This window comes from Rhinolophus hipposideros (genome assembly GCF_964194185.1).
Source record: "Rhinolophus hipposideros genome assembly, chromosome: 2".
Lineage (NCBI taxonomy): Eukaryota > Metazoa > Chordata > Mammalia > Chiroptera > Rhinolophidae > Rhinolophus > Rhinolophus hipposideros.
This window is the reverse complement of record NC_138048.1, coordinates 50,120,443-50,137,966: the sequence shown is the minus strand read 5'-3', so window position 1 is coordinate 50,137,966 and position 17,524 is coordinate 50,120,443. Positions and strand designations below refer to the sequence as shown.

At 42.1% G+C, this 17,524-nt stretch overlaps 1 protein-coding gene across 24 annotated transcripts in view; it reads right to left on the bottom strand.

Moving 5' to 3' along the window:
- Nucleotides 1–17,524, bottom strand: part of KALRN (kalirin RhoGEF kinase) — a 621,535-nt gene that overhangs the window by 144,028 nt on the left and 459,983 nt on the right. For 8 of the 24 annotated variants that reach the window (XM_081025703.1, XM_081025705.1, XM_081025708.1 and 5 more), the window contains exon 34: nt 16,318–17,243. The exons of the other annotated variants lie outside the window; for them this stretch is intronic. In XM_081025703.1, coding sequence (XP_080881829.1) covers nt 17,181–17,243 — 63 coding nt within the window. In that variant the 3' untranslated portion in view covers nt 16,318–17,180. Of the gene's footprint in view, nt 1–16,317; nt 17,244–17,524 lie in introns of those variants that run through there. 24 annotated transcript variants of the gene reach the window in all.

The window sequence follows — 17,524 nt, the reverse complement described above, 5'->3', positions numbered from 1 at the left end:
AAGAGAGTGAGAGGAATGCCACAGAACTAATTATGCAAGTTCAGCTGACAGCAGTGCTGGGGACACAGCTGCTCTGAGACCCAAGTGACCAGAACAGATTGAAACAGGCTGAAGGGGAAAGTTTTCACACAAGTTATGCCCAGCATTCTTAGAAAACTCGAGTATTGCCCAGAAAGTCTCTGCCTAAAAGAAAAGATTAAAAACAAGCTGTAAATTAGTGAAAGAAGAATTAAATACAGGGCAATCTAGAATGATTGACAATGACCGAGGTTTTGTGAGAATATCTGTATATAATATAGATTCTTTTCAAATTTGCTTCATTTTATATATTTTAATGTTTACAACTTTAATGTGTGCAAAAGTGTTCACACACTTATAATGCTAAAAATTCTTCTTTATATGAAACATCCCCCTACCTACCTGCCTAATAAACTGTACAATCATGTTCTGACTTTTTAAAACCTCCAACCTGGGAAGACTCTTTTTGATGCTTTCCCACTTTTTAAAAGACCCACATAGCTTCCTGGCAGGAGCTACAAAAATTGCAGGAAAAGTGCCCGTGACGGCATAATTAGCCTCCATAGGACTAGTCTTGAATTTCTAAACCTATTAAGCAGTAATGAATATCAATTAACTCAGCTTTAACCCCCAAAACAGCAGTCCAGTACTTCTACCAGTGTTCTTTACTAACTTTTCTTCATCTTGAGTGAAACCACTTAATCCCATGTTTCCCCAAACCCCAAGCTTCTAGAAGATTCCTGTCCTCTGGAAGTTCACAGTTAGCAGTCAATTCTTGTACCCAATGTCACCTGCATAGACTTTTATCCCTCTGTCTTTACCAGCAAACTTTGGTTGCTCTGTGTTCTTTCTGGATGAACTTCGGTCCTGCAGCCTAGAATCCCCTACCTGCTTGTGTGAATGCAGCCCTGGAAACTGCCTCTCCTGCAGACATCTCCGCCCTCGGTGACTCTCTCCTGCACAGTAAGTATGTCTCAGCACCGTTCCCAGCCTGCTTGCATCTGACCTGCCCCAAGTGCCCCAGTGTCCTGTCCTCTAAATTCCAACCATGGGAGCCTTTTCATCATTGCTTTGGGCTCTTCTGCTTCTGCTTCTAAACATTAGCTCAGGTCATTCTGGATGCATGAAAAATACTTTCCATTCCTTCATTGGCTCTGCCAACCAACCCTCTCCTATGCTAACCTCACAGGTTCATCTCCTCCAGAGGCTTCCTGAATGACTATAAGCTAGGTTTCCACATACACGTCCAGTTTTCAACCCACAGTCATTTTCTTAAAATGGTTCTCATTTAATAAAGTGAACATACTTTTTTGTAATTAACATGGCTTTTTCATCTAAGAGAATTTTGTACTAAACGCAACTATTTATGCATTCTTTCTCTAGTTTCACCACATGCAGCGAGTCTGTTTCTTACACCAGCTTTCTTTCTCCCTCATTGCCCATTCGCTTGTATGAAGTTTTGCTGTGTTAACTAAAAACTGTTTCCAGGATGCAATTTAACCACCTCCTCACTACATCATCTGTGTACTCAGCACTCCCATAAATGGGGTGTGTCCTTCCAAGTGCATGACTTTATTCAATTAGCATTATCCCAGTCTCACAGACTACAGATTTCCTTTATGTCTGAGCAGACCGCAAGTCAGAAAACCTGGAACTAGTCCTGGTTCCACTAGTTATATGAATTCAGGGCTAGGTATTCCACTTTTATGGGCTTTAGGTTCCTTAATACGAAACTATAATCATTAAGGATTCTTCCAGGTCAAAGATTCTACTATGTATTCTATATCTGTGAGTTTATTCCTTACTGGGACTACTTCAATCTCCTGGCCCTGTCACCAGCCCCATACACCTCCACTCCTCACTCCAAGGGCAAGCACGTTTTTTATTATGTGTTCAGCACAAGGCCAATGGTTTTGATTCAATATTGAAAGAGATCTAAATATACTTAAGTGATTGAACAAATCTGCAAATTTAAAGGATAGAGAATAGAGGAAGAACGTGCCCTGTGGACTCCACAATTCTCCCATGTCCTCAGAAGACACATGACAAGGAACAATGAGTTTTGTCCCTGTCTCCTCCTGGGGGAACTGCTATGTCCGATTAAGCCCTTCCATCAGAAGCTACATTTCATTTCCTTGAAGCCTTATAATCAGGGTGAATGGGGATGAAATAAGGCGGTAGCGGAAGGGGCCAGTCGTTGCTTAAATGCTCAACTGTGTGGAGATCCAATTCCTGGTTTTCCAACCAAGGAAACTGGTCCTTTGCGTCTTTGTCCTGGATACAAGGAAGAAGACTTTGTCAGGCATGCTGTAACTGGGGCAGCTGGAGCCAGCCAGCTGTGAAGATCCAGGAGATTTCCTCTTCAGGGAACCAATATACAATAACTTGTCTGTACAAGTTAATCCACCTTGGACTGTCCACAGTGACTGGAGGATACCTTCCCCGCTGCTGCCTAGCTCTGAGTGCCAGTTTTAGAGACGATGTGGCTTACAGGCATACATCAGGGAACGATAGGGTTTCAGTGGATGTTAGAGAGCATGTATTTATTTATCATTTAGTCCCTTGCCGTTTCCCCAAAAAGTATCTGGGGTGGCTTATGTAAAATATATAGATGTTGAGACAATAAAAATACAAAGAGACTACCAAAAGTGTTAAAGCAGAGAGAGGGAATTCGTAACTCCCTCATTTACACATAAGGACAGAGAGGCTCAGAGAGACAAAGTGATTTGCAAGAAAAACAGAATTGAGACTAGAAACTCTTCCTTTATTGGTGACTTTGGTTCCAGGCTGATAGTTTTCTGCCTCACTCCAAGTTCTGCCATCATCTGGAGTGACTGGATCTCCCTGCAGGTAGCCCCATCAGCACCCTGACCTCTTGGTTCATTGGCCTCATTATCTCCATTGAGCTCCTTCTTCACTTCACTTCAGCAACGCCCCTCCCACGTCACACCTGGGATCTCATGGTCACCATTTCTGACTGCTCTCTCACATCAGTAAATGAGATATCTTCCTTTCTCTAGTGGCAGTCTACACACTTTAATACGTTGTATTTTTATTTTCATGCAACTTAACTAATTTCCCTTTTGGTTTCCATGTTGACCCACAGGTTATTTAGAAGTGTGTTATTTACTTCCCAAGTACCTTGAAATTTTCCAGAGATCATTCTGCCATTTATTTCTAATTTAATTCTGTTGAGATGAGAGAACATACTTTGTATGACTTGCATCCCTTTAAATGTAATGAGACTTATTTTATGGCCCACAAAAATGGTCTCTTGGTAAATATTGCGCCTGCTATTGTTGGGTGTTCCATAAATGTCAGTTAGGTCAAGGTAGTTGATTAAGTTCCTCAAGTCTTCATCTTTACTGATTTTCAATTATAAAGAGGAATGTTAAAATCTTCAACTGTAATTGTTGACTTGTCTATTTCTCCTTGCAGTTCTATCAGTTTTTGCTCCATGTATTTTGAAGTTCTGTTCCCATATGCATAAAAGTTTAGGGTTGTTAGGTTTTCCTGGTTATCATTATGAAATATCTTTATCCTTTGTCGAAATCTACTTTGGCTGATATTAATGTAGCTACTCCACGTTCTTTTACTTTTTTCTTTTTTTTTGAGTAGTTAGGATGGTATATCTTTTTTTTCTTAATGTAGTTGTATATTCATATTTAAAATGTATTTCTTGTAGACAGCACTAGGTTTGGTCTTGCTTTTTAAAATCCAATCTCTGTCTTTAAATTAAAATGTTTAAATGAATTAAATTTACTATGATTATGAATATGATTATATTTGAGTCTATTTTTTTTGGTTATTTGTTTTCTATTTTTCTCTTCTATTCCTCCCTCCCACCCCACCCCCGTCCCTCATCTGCCTTCTTTTGGAGTACTTGAGAATGTTTTATGATCCCATTTTATCTCCTTTGTTGGCTTTTGTTATGGACTGAATTGTGCCCTTCCCAAATTCATATGTTGAAGCCCCACTCTCAATGTGACTGTATTTGGAGATAAGGCCTTTATGGAGGTGATTAGGGTTAAATGAGGTCATAAGTGTGGGACCCTAATCCAGCAGAACTGGTGTCCTAACAAGAAGTGGAAGGGACACCAGAGCTCTCTCCATGTGAGCACAGAGAAAAGGCCACATGAGGACACAATGAAAAGATGGCATCTATAAGCTAGGAAGAGAGCCCTCATCAGAAATGGAATTTGCCAGCATCTTGATCATGGACTTCTAGCCTCCAGAACTGTGAGAAAATAAATGTGTTGTTTAAGACACCCGACTGTGGTATTTTGTTATGGTAGCTCAAGCAGACTAAGACAGTTTATTGGCTATAGGTCTTTGTTCTGTTATTTTTGTAGATCCACATTTTCCTGTGGTATCATTTCCTTCTACCTAAGGGATTCCCTTTGATAGTTCCTCGTATTAGGTTGGTTCAAAAGTAATTGGCAGTTTTTGCAATTATTATAACCTTTTAAACCGCAATTACTTTTACACCAACCTAATAGTATAGGTCTGCTGGTGAATAATTCTTTTTCAGCTTTTGTATGTCAGAAAAAAAATCTTCATTTTACTTTCATTTTTTAGAGATATTTTCACTGGGTATTGAGTTGTAGTTCGACAGTTTTCTTTTTACTTTCATTGTTGAACTCAGAGGCTCCTTCTTGCTTGCCTTGCTTGCCTTGTTTTCAATGAGAAATATGTTGTCACCCTTATCTTTGTTCCTCTGTATATAGCATGCCTGTTTTTCTCTGGCTTCTTTCAGGATTTTCTTTTTATCACTGGTTTTGACTAATTTGATTATGTATGTCTTGGTGTAGTTTTCTTTATAGTTCTGAAGCTTGGGGTTTATTGGGATTCTTGGATCTATGGGTTTATAGCCTTTACCAAATTTGAAATTTTTTCAGCCATTACGGTTTTAAATATTTTCCTGTCCCTCTTCCCTTTTTGGAAACTCCAATTATATGAATATTAGTTTGCTTGAATTAAGACCAAAACCAAATTTCCTGACTACAACCCAGGGTTCTTTTCATGCCATTGCAGTGCTATATTTTCTTGCCTGGTCTGCTTGTGTTCAATACCTCATATTTGTAGACAATCTGAATGTGTTTTACAGTAGAGCTTGCCCTGGCTTCCCAGTGATACCATAGCTACTTAATAATGGAGTAACCATGTGATTTGTAGAACAAGGTCATGCGATCATATGGCACTACTTATAATAGGAGCAAAGTGGCACATGGATCATGTTCTTATGCTTAGGTAAAATATCCTTTCCAACAACATCAGTCAGTTACTCTGCCATAGAGGATTCAATAAGTTCACATCCCTACTGTGCAGTACCTACTGTATAGAGTTTGATGCCAGATGCCAATAGAGAACTCTACAGGTTACCATATAAATAGAGAACTACAGGTTACCATATAAATAATGTAATAAATTAAGTCCTCAGACATGTCCCTGTAGACTCATCAGGACATTGTACCCTCAAAAATTGGTTCCCTAAATCTGGAAAAAGTTTCAAAAAGAATAAGAAGCCCTCCCATCTTTAAACTCTGACTAGACATTGACATTAGCACTGACCCAATACACATAGGGCCTAGTATCATGGACAGTGCATAGTGGAAATTAGGCAGTGGGAGTAAGAGAAAGCAAACAATGAGTTAAATATGAATAATGTTACTTCGATGTATATGTTTCAAACACACACACACACACACACACACACACACACACACACACACACACAAACACGTTGAGCAGATCCAAAAATTTTTAAATCTGAGTTAGAACCAAAATGTAAATCATTTACAAATATAATATGTTAATTGCTAACATAGTCATTCTGATGTTTATCAAATATTTCTAACTCTCTGCCTTCTAGACACAAAACAATTGTTTTTCTGGCCCCTATTGATTGAATAGGGCCATGTAAGTAGTTCTGGTCATGGATGTTGAGTAATTTCTAGTCTGAATGCTTTAATTGTGGATTAAGACCCTTCAAAATTCTCTTTCTGAGATGGTAATTGGCAACTTTAGACGCTGGTCCATCCGCCAGAATCCCTGATTCCCTATGATGAACAGACCCCCCCCGTCAATCCATAATGAACAGGTAGTGTTAGCAAGGAATAAATCCTTGTTGTTTAAAGCCACCAGTATTTTTAGAGTTGTTTGTTACCACAGCATAACCTAGCTTATCCTGGCAGATGTGTCTACTTTCATTCTTTTCTCTGGATAAAATTGTCTTAGGGATGGAAATTGTTAGGAGTCTAGGAACACTGAAAGAGTGGTAGGAAAGATAAAGAAAGGGACAGAGATGTCATGGAGCCATTCTAAGACAAATATAGACATATACAAATTGAATGCAATTTGGGCAGACCTACTGGATTTTATTATCATCGTTGTTGCTACTATTACCATAATTATTATTATTTGTTTTTTAAAAGAACCTGAAGATTACTACCATTACATGCTATGAGTCATCCTTGGTTTTGGATAGAGATACAATGGGAGGAGACATCATTATAACTTCTGGACCTCTCAGGCTAATGCAACAGCTATTCCTATCATACGCAGTTGTGAATTTTCTTTGAGCATTTGTATTTTCTCTCTGTCAATTGCACTATACAATTCTTTTAGTCAAGGGCCATATTTTACTCATATATTCCTTTTGTGCATTTTTGGAACAGTCTTAGAGCTCAATAAAATGAAGCTGCAGGCCAGTTTCACTTGCCAACAGGAAACTGGCACCATTGTTGACCATCTCTTGGGCGGACTCACAACAGATGCAGCAATTCTCACATTCTCGTTTCCTGGAGCTTTAGGAATGCTTAATGAGAATCATGAGCATGGGCGTGGGTCAGGGCACAGAAGAGAAGCGCATTTGCAATCAACACGGTCTTCGGAACTTTAGTCCTCATTGGCAACTCGGTGAAGCAAACCAAATGTGAAACTTTCCAAATTTAAATTCTCATGGCAATTGTTTCATTTGGGGGTGGGAGGGACTTGTACTCTCTTAGGTTGCTGCTTTTCCTTTTTCAATCCTGCCATTTGACATTCTTAATAAGAAATGATCTACAGAACCCCAGACGCCACGTGGTACATTTGAAAACTCATGGATGGGGACCACAGTAAAAACTGGGTTGCTAGATGAGTCACCATTTGTTAGACTTCTTTGAATTGTCAGTGACGAAACCACATGGTCATTTCCCATATCTGGCCGTGCACCTAGGTTTCCACTGTCCACTTGCTTCTTTGATTATCAGTGTTAGAGCTTTGCTAAGTATTCAGTTGCTTTTCCTGTTTATCAATCCTGGCCCTCTATTCCAGATTTTAACTTTGCCTATGAAATCATGCAGCAAACCTGTCTTCTACTCTTGTATTATCTGGAAATCAAGCAACATGCTCCTCGTGTTTGCTAAATATGACATTGTTTTGCAAGACTCACTGCCACTCTCCATTGGTGCAATGGAGGCACCTGCTTACCAGTCTGGCTGCCCTGAAGTTGGAGACTATTTCTCTGCACACTAAGGAGATTGCACTTGCTCCATATACTGTGCAGTTGTACTCACAGGACCTCCAATGTGTCTGGCACCGCTAGAGGCAGTGGGGGTACAGCAGTGAGAAAAGGGGACACGAATCCCTGCCCTCATGGAACTCACTCTGTAGCAATGACAATCCCATTACGGGTATGATTTGACACGGATCCTATAAAGCTATACGGCTAATGCTCTCCATCTACAGGCAAGTTCAAAAGATTTTGCGTCCTACAGATGAGGTCCGAGGCATGTTCAAAACCAAACTTTTATCAGGACTTGATAAAAGATGGCTGACTCACATGAGGTATGGTCAGAACACCTCTACTAAGCACATGTATTGATCCAGGAAAATAGAAAATAACCAAATGCCACATTTGATTTCTCATAGCCACACGGAGAATGCGATTTTGTTTGTCATGACACCACTTGGATCCCAGAGGCAGATCTGAGTAGGAATACACTCATCCCATGCAGCCTTTTTCTGGAGGAGCTGCTAACACCATTTGAGACTAATTTTTCTATACATCTACGGCAGACAACTCTCTGCACTTAGTCTAGGAATGTACCTCTCTAAAGATAAGTCTTAGCGTTAGATGAAACATGGTGAATTACCAATGAATGGAAGGACTTGTGTGCGGTAATCTGAGCTCCTCTCTCATTTGGCTTCAACCTAAAAGCTTGTGTTTTGAGGGCACAGTGATGTAGCTGGGGGGAGAGACTAGTTTCTCCTTAACTCCCAAGTCTGATGCCAAAGTTTAATGGGAAGAGGTAATGCAGAAGCTATATTTACACGATGACTGTGACTAAGTATTCTTCCTGCTGGCTGGGTTGAACACATCTATTGTGTGAGCCCAAGACTCTAGCATGAATTCTTGTACCTCTTCACTGGGTCTTCTGGGGGCCCTGTGCTCTTTGTGATCAAGAGAACAGGGACTTTCTCTGCCCTTGTACTGGTGACTGGGGTTTGTCCCCAACCAGGCATGGTTGGAAACCATTCTTCCTGCTGCTGCCGAATCTTTATCAAGCTAGATTGAGGGGCCCTGCAGTCTACTGGGAATCAAGGGGGCTAATCAAAGAGAATTCACATTTTAAATCTATTAAGGACAAAACAAATACCGTATTACACTTGTCAGAATCTAAAATGCCCCATTTGAACTTCCAGAGATTTATGAATAGTATTCCGTGAACTACTGGTTCTTAGATTCATTTTATACTTGGACTATACCTTGATTTATTTTCAAGAATCCCACCATGTGAAAACTTGGAGGGATGTTTGCTCCCACCATAGGGGAGGTCCTCATTACTCTGAATGGATGCAGGTTCCTCTAACCTAGGCTGATATCATCTAAGAAGGGCTCCCTTTGTCTCCTGGTAGAGGAGGAGAGAATAGCTTGGGGTCCCACTTGACTTCTGGGGCACATTCCTGGGCACTTTCTTGGCTCCAATGGAGGCAGGAAGCCTCGGGGAGAGACCATCTTACCTAAGAGCTCCTGCTTGTTCCTAAATAAGACTACCTCTCCTCGAGCCTTCGTGGTTTTGGGGGGAGTAATGAAGAATGATTTCTAAAACCTTGTGTGTGCTCCTAGCAGAACCCTCATCCTCCAACACTGAGAGCCTCATTACCACTGTCGCTTTGAGATGATTTGGATGAATTTCTTTATATCCTGTATTCCTGATTATGTCAGTCACCAGAATTAGGCCCTCATCTCCCTCCATCCCTGTAGCTATATTTTTCTCTATAGCATGTATCATCATCTGGCATTTTATATATTTTACTTGTCTATATTCCCACGAGGATGTAAGCTCCCTGAGGGTCGAAATTCTTGTCTATTTTTGTTGTTGCTGTACTTATTGTTGTCTAGCATAGTGCCTGGCACATAGTATACACTCAATAAATATTTGTTGAATGAATAAACGGCATGATGGATATCTAGTATTATTAAGAGTCACTAATTATTAACAATATCCATTCTGTTGTTTTTTTGACAAATGATTCCTTAATTGATCTTTGAGGAAGTATTAGTCTTTCCCATAGTCTCTGATAGCTGAGGGGACCCTCTAGAACCCAAGTCATCACATTACTTTGGGCATAACCCTTGATACCCCTCCCTCATACCAAACATTTGCCAGAGACCAACATGTCCAATGTAACTACTGATGCTATCCTATTTCAACCCTCTGCACCCCACCCCTACCTCTGCTGGCATATGCATTCTTTTATGACATTTTATCCAGGAGAAATCAGTTAGCCCGATTTCTGACAATTACAGCCATATTTAAGGTCTAGTGCATGATGGGAAATGGGCATGTGGCAACAGCCTAAGCAACCACCTTTGTAACACCACCAAGTCATGGGGCTAATGACCTTCTCCTTTAATTTCTGAATCATTCCTTCCTCAGAAGCTAGAAATGCTAGGTTGATGGCCCCTCCTAGGCTATGCACCTGCCTGGCCCTACAAGCAACCTTACGCGGTGCCATTAAGCTGTCGTGTCACCACTTCTATTCTGCAACACCAACCAATCAATCAGACCCTGCAAGGGCATCTCTCTTAAATGACCTCTTCCACTTCTAAGCCTGCTTGAGTGGCCTTGCAGGGTGGACAGACAGTATTTTGATCACTTTTGATGGCCTGGCTTTGAAGCCTATACCTATGACTCTCCAACAAGTTTGTTGTTTAAATAGTCCCAGAAATATCAAAACATAAAGCAGTACTTTAGTATCTTCAATACCAAAGGAGAATGCACGAAGAATCTGGAAGTACAAAGCCTGCTATTTACATTGCTAACTTCCAGTCAGCCTTGAAGAACTCAGCTGTGTAAATCAATGTTATCACCAACATGCTCCTCTCAGGGCCCAGATGCCCATGCAAGGCCTCATGAATCCAGGCAATCCCAGAGCAATACCTGGAGTGACATACACATGGGTCCCTTTCAGTGTGAGAGTGCCACACCAACGAAATTGAATCCCTGCTTCTACATGAACTAGGTTTCAGCCGCCACCCCCACCCCGAGCCCCACCCTGGTACTTCTTTTGAGCACAATATGTGCCATAACAACCACCCAGTGGAACTCAACCCAGCCACATCTGAAAACTCCACACTACGATTGGGTCTAAGGACCATTAAAATGTTGCCATTGGCAGGCAACAGAATCCCTGGACATCCTTACAGATAGAATAACTCTCGTTTTTCCACCATCCCAGAAACTCAAAGGCAGACACATGGAGACCCCCTCCCCATCACTGCTATTCCTGAACACTCTATGTTCCCCCTCTTTCTACCACTCTCCACGGCCACACCACTCTACTAGCACCCTCAATGGTCACCGGTAAGCATGGATAAAGCACCTGTGCTGTGAACACTCCCTCCAGGGTCAGGACAGGTTTGCAGAGCTGCCAGAAATAGGGTTCAAAGAACAGATCTGAGATCCAGCTGCATATCGGCCCCGAGTCCCTGTCTTGGGATTCCGCTCTGCACAAAGCCTGACCTAAAACAGAGTGGAGTCGGAGCCGGAGCAGCTCCTTCCAGGTGCTGAGGGAATAAAAGATGCTGCACGTTCAGGTGGCCCAATCTAAACAGGAGGAAGGTGTGTCAGTGGTATTCCTTCAGCAGCTTAGTCACCAGAACTACAGTCTTATCCTTATCTTCTGATGGTGCTTTTGGTTTTCTAAGCCTGTCTTCTTTTTTGACTTTGGAATTTATTTAAAGGTTTCACATCCTCATAAAGACTTTTTACTGGCCTTCAACCTCTTTCTGTGCATATGTATTTGTGTACAGACATGCACGCACACACACACACACACACACATTGTTGGATTACGGTCTTCTCATGGATTCTCCAACACTGACCCAAATAATTGAATCCTCTGCATCCCGCCCCAGCTCTCCCAAGCCAATCTATTTTCTTACATGGTCAGCCCCTGTGTTGCAATGGGCATGAACTATTTTTTTTTTAAAGAAAGAATTATTTTTATAGCACACCTTGGAATCTAAAACTCAGCAAAAACACATTCACACAGGATCTTTCATCAATATGGAATTTCTAATCATCCAAGCCTTATGACCCTCACATATTTGATTTGTTACAATCCACATGTGGAATATCTACAGCAGATGTTAGACCCCACTGCCCCCTTGTTACCACGCTTTGGGCTGGCGACCCAGATCTCCATGTGTGCTCAGAACTACAGACTAGACCCCCAGTCTCACCCCCTCTTCTCCTCCCAGGCATCCTTTCTTTCCCTTATGTTGAAGGTAAAATAGCTCATCAGTTCACTTTATCTGAGCACATAGTGAGTACAGAGAATAAAAATGGGGAGAAGCTCACGTGAGTTTATCATCTAAATCTAGAATATACTTCAATGTTGATTATTCTGTATAATTTACAGACTGATTCTATTATGCTATATTCTTTGGGGACAGATGATTTCTAACTCACTTTTGTGGCCTGCTTACTGGCTCTTACAGGGTCTGGTATACATTAAGTGTTCAATAAATGCTTACTGAATAAATGAGTGGTCCCAATGGCATTTCCGGAGGAAGATGTCAGAATACCAATGGATTGAGAGACAAATAAGGGCAGTTTTAGAAATTATACTTCTAAAACTTTAAACTCCTGGATGGTCAGAAACAGTATGGAAACTGAAGAGAGAGAAAGGTCACGTCTATGCATTCAATGAAAGATCTCATTCTTTCACTACGAAGAGTCCGTGCAGGACTGGAGAAAAGAACCAAAGGGCAAGTACTGGAAGGGAGGATTTTATGTTTCATTTCCATGATTTTTTTGGGGGGTGGTGGTGGTATGTTTAAATACTTGAAAATGTGATTAACCAGCCATCAGATTTAACAAAATCAAAATCCACTCTCATTTCGCTGTGTGCTTTAGTAATATAGGGGACTTTCAATTATCTCTACTAATGGAAAGGAAGCAATGGTACATATAATCAAAATGCCATTTCTATTTGCCTCTGGGAAGCATTATGTGTGCTTTTCCCCCAGCAGGTTTGCTTTCATAATGATTAGTTCTAGCTTAGGCGAACGTTAAAATGAGTTAGCATTTTCTCTGACTAATACCTGGCAGTGGAAGAGGAGAAATGTGTTTATGGCAGAGGAAACTCATGCAGGGCTTAGTATTTGCCACAATCACCCACATGAATAATCTACTTGCAGCAAGTGGGATTTTGAACAGAGCAAAAGGCAGAAAGTGACAATATGTCCTGGATTTTAATGGCCCAGGGGTAGAAGCCCTAGGAGAAAGCTATAGCTAGTGTTATGAAGAGTGTTAACAGAGAAAGAACGCTGGACTAGATGTGAGGCAATTGGGGTTCTCGTCTTTGATGACCAAGGGAGGCCATGTAAGCTCTGTGTGTCTCAATTTTCTTATCCATAGAAGGTAATAATGACACGTCCTGTTAGTCAATAATGACACAGTTCTGTTCTGCTACGCAACTGGTTAACTGTGTCAAAAGAGCACGTGGGCAAAAGGGCTTACAAAAGTATTAAATAATATGAAATAGTGGTACAGCAGAGCACTGATAGACAAGCTATGAAATATTGTGGTCACCACCTTTTCAGGACCTGTCCTTTTCCCTAACTCTTCAATGCTTGGGGTCCTGGGCTGTAGCTTCTGAAACTTATCCCAGTTTTTTTTAAAAAGTCAAATTTCTTAGGAGCCTGCTCTTGGAATAGCTACTTTGATAATGGCCATGGATCCTAAAGAATGGCTGCATCTTTTATCAGGTACTAGTTTCATTTTTATAGGGATCTTCTAACTATAATAGATGAACCTATTGGCTCTCAAAAGTGTGGTCCCTGGACAAGTAGCATCGGAATTACCTGGGGATTTGTTAGGAATGCAAATTTGTAAATCCACTCCAGACCTACTAAATCTGGGAGTGGGCCCTACTCTGGAAGTGGGGCCCAGCAATCTGTGTTTTAACAAGCCTTCCAGGTGACTCTGATGTACACTCAAGTATGAGAATCACTGTTTCAGCTTAAAGGAAAAAGGGAAAGCTAGAAATTGGGCTCCGGGATGTGCTACTGAGAAACCTTTATTTTTCTGAAAAAGGGGAAGGCTTATAGGACTTTTCAAATCACATGCACAGCTGCATGACTGTGTGTGTAAAATGAGGACCCAGCACATCATTTTCTCAGGGAGATCTTTTTCCCCAAACACCCTACTGAAAAATGCATCCCTACCTCTGGCACTCCCTACCTCTTTTTCTTGATTTCTTTTTCTTTGTAGCATTTATCACCTTCTAATATGCTGTGTTATTTACTTATTTATTTTGTTCGCTGTCTTTCTCCCCCAGCTAGAATGTATGCTGCACAAGGGACAGTTAGTTTTGTTCTCTGCTGTGTCCCCAGCTCTGAGAACTGGGCCTGATACCTAGTGAGTGCTCAATAAATATTTATTGAATTAATGAGTGAACGAATGACTGCTGAACCCGGGAGATGAGAAAATACTGGGGTCAGGGCCAAACACTGAGACACCTGCAAGCATCGTTAGTAGGCAGTATTGTTACAGCATGGGAGCCTAGCCTCTCTGTTCGTGCTTTGGGTTCTGAAATAACTCTGCGAACAAGGCTTGGTAAATGCCATCAAGGGTTTGGTTCAATATACTGTTTATCATTACGAAACGTGCTGTCTGGTTTTTCGTAGGCATGGGGGGAGCATACTGATTCATCAACATGTTAATATGGCTGGCTGGGGTGAGGGGCCAGTCTATGGGTCCACAACAGATCAGAGTGTGACCTGGTAGGGGTAAAAGTTGTCTATACATAAAATCAGGAGCTCTGAGTTCTAGTCCTCATTCTGCCCCTAACGTGCTATGTGGTCTTGGGCAAACTGCTTAGCATTCCCGGGTCTCAGCTGCACCTGTTGATGTCCAAGGTCCTTTCCAGTTGTAATTACGTACCCATTCATGTGTTACTTGGTTAATGTCTGTCCCACCGCTGGTAAGCTCCGTGAAAACGGGCTGAGTCTATATTCGCTCACCTAGATCCTAACGCTCAGCACTTGTAGGTACTCAACTATTTGATGATAAGCACGTCCCTGTGAAAACCAAATGGTGCTCTCAGCCTCATCAGGCTTGCTCTTGTACGTCACAGGTACATGGATGTGGGTTGCAAAGACCCTGGCTGGGAAGAGATCTCCAACTACACAAGGAAGAGCAAGATGCTGGCTCTAGCTCACCCCGAAACCCCAGGGTATACAGAAGCTGCACAGTTCATTCAAGTGAGGACCGTGGCAGCGAACAAGGGACAGCCCAGGGTGGGCAGGGGACCATCAGCCCTGTGGTTTGCATACGCATGGGTTTGGGGATAGAGAACTGAATTTGAATCACAGATCTGCCATTTTGTAGCTTTATGGCTTTGTACAAGCGATTTACTTCTCTTAGCCTCAGCCGCTTTATCTGGAAAATGAAGAGAGTACTGTCTGCCTATCGGTGCTGTGAAGATCAGAGGAGATAATGTATACCAAGTGCCTTCCCAGCCTCTGGAGGAAAAAATTGCTCTGTAAATGAAAACCTCCTTATCTGGATCTGCCTTTCCTGCCCCTTGTAAGGTTTTTAAAAATGCCTCCTTTCCCAAAGAACTGGCTCATGGGAGTGGCCTAGCCAGTCTGGCTCAAGGGGGGTAAAGATGGGGATAAAAAAGTGTTTCTCAAAATATCTTTGGAAACATATATTTTCTCCTTTTGCTTCCAGTTTGCTTAATGAGATTTTGACATTTGTAACTTACTATGGTGCGATTTTGTAAATAAAATTGAACAATCGATTATCATTTGAACCTGCTGAGATTTACCACTGAACAGAACGAGTTTGACCTTTGCCTGTCTCTCTTATTTGCCTCCCTTGTGTCTCCTTCCACCTTGCTCCCTGGAGAGTGAATTACACTCCTGCCCCTGCCCTACCTCCTCCACTTTCTCCCCACCACACTCATCTACTACATATGGCCACCTTCATTCTGGAAAATGAATTCTGCTTCTAGGCAACCAGAAGACAAAATGGCTGTGGTTGACATAATTCTTATTAGTGATTGTAATTGCAGTGGTGCCGCCATCACGCCAGACGTACGCTCATGGCATGTGTCCCCAGCTAGACAGATCTTTCCAGAAAGTGGGATGGGGTAGATTCTTGGTAGAAAATTAAGGGCCTCAGCACTCAACAGAAAGTATTTATAAATCACTATATTTCAACAGCCTGCTTTAGAATCATTTTTATTAGAACACATTCAAGAAAGTGACATACGGAAAAAAGACAGCAGCAATTCTCAGTCATGCAAATGCCCGTGTTAAGGTTCTCCATTGGATTTAAATTCAAGTACAAAGACAGTCCTTTCCTGAGCCAGGTGCAATTCCAGAGAATGACTCTTTGAATTGAGAGCACGTTTCCTCCGCAAAGTTCAGAACACTGAACAAGTCCCATCCTCACAGTAAGATTGTGAGATACATGGAAATGTAAACTTTCAGGATTTTAAGGAACCCTTTACCAGCCCTCCCCCATAACCCAGCTGGGGGAAGTAAGCCCAACTTCGGGACCTCTTAGAAATAAGGTTTAGTCTATTGAAAATAAAGCAGTAGGCCTTTAAAAAATTAGAAAATCAATATGTATATATACATATATATATATGTATATGTATAAGTAATGGAATCATCTTTGCCTCTTGCCTTGGTGTGGCGTTTCCAGGAAACTCTGTGTTAGGGGTTGGGGCTCTCTCTTGAGTGTCTTAAAAGCTGGAGGAATTTTTTTTTTTATTCTTTAACTTTTTATTACGAAAAACTGCAAACATATACAAAAGTGGAGAGAATGATATAATGAATGCCCACGTACCCATCATCTAGTCTGAACAATCATCAGCCTGTGGCCAGATTGTTTCATTTATTTATTCCCCTACTTCCTATCCGAACCTCCAATAGGCTAATCTGGAAGAAACTGAAGGCGAGTGGTCTTGAAACCAGAGACCTCAGGAGTGAGGGAGGTTAGGGAGGAGGAGCTAGAGAATCTTGACAAAACCTGGGTAGGCTGAAGCAGACAGAACATTTGCTGGGGAAGCGCTTGCTGCCAATGTTTGGCAACAGCTAGCACTGACCCTCCTCTTCACCATCACAAACCATCCCTTCTTCCTGTTCCCTCTTTCTCATGATGTCAGGGAGGCAGGCTGGATTAGAACAATGGGATCTTCCAGATTGGGGCCACTGACAATAGAAATATTCACCCTGGAGAAAAACTCCAGAGACACGTAAAACCCTCTAATGAACCCATCCACTCACACTGCAGACCTCTAGGGCAGTGAGGGCCTGGGATACCTGCTGTTTAGTTTGGGAGCTGGGGGAAGTACCTTGGGTCATGAGGCCTCTCATAGTTCCCTACTGTCCCACCACTTTAGACTTCGGAGAGAAGCTTGGCAATCTCGAATTGCACCCAGTAGAGAAGCAGGGAGCTCTGAGGGGTGAGCCCATGGCCCAGGCGGGCAGATTTTGTGTGGAACATGTTGCCCTCCGAGCAAAGGCTGCACCCCACACCAGCCCTGCCAGAGCAGTCTCAAGAGAGGTGGGTGATGGGAGTCCAGATGGGAGGTCTCAACGGCGGCACGGCTAACCCGGAGAGCTGCAGGGACAAGTCCCAGGCTGCGCGTTAAACGTAAGTGGAGAAAGGATCTCCAGGTCCCAGGTGCCACCGAGGAACAAGGTTGCCATCCTGTTAAGAAAAGGGCCGGGGCTCTGTGACTTGCATATGACTTTGCAAAAATCTGCATGAGATCACGTAGCCCTTTATAGAAAACAGAGTTAAGGCATCAGTGCAACCTACTGTATTTCTAGCAACCCAATGCACAGAGTGTAATGTGGCAAATACATAATCATTTTGTTAGAAGAGGACATGGGGGAGCAGAGTGCTGTGTGGGACATTGTTTGGTCTGAAGGTTCCGAAGGAGCCAACCAAGTTCAGGACCCAGATGAGGATCGCTCACTGGCCCCTCT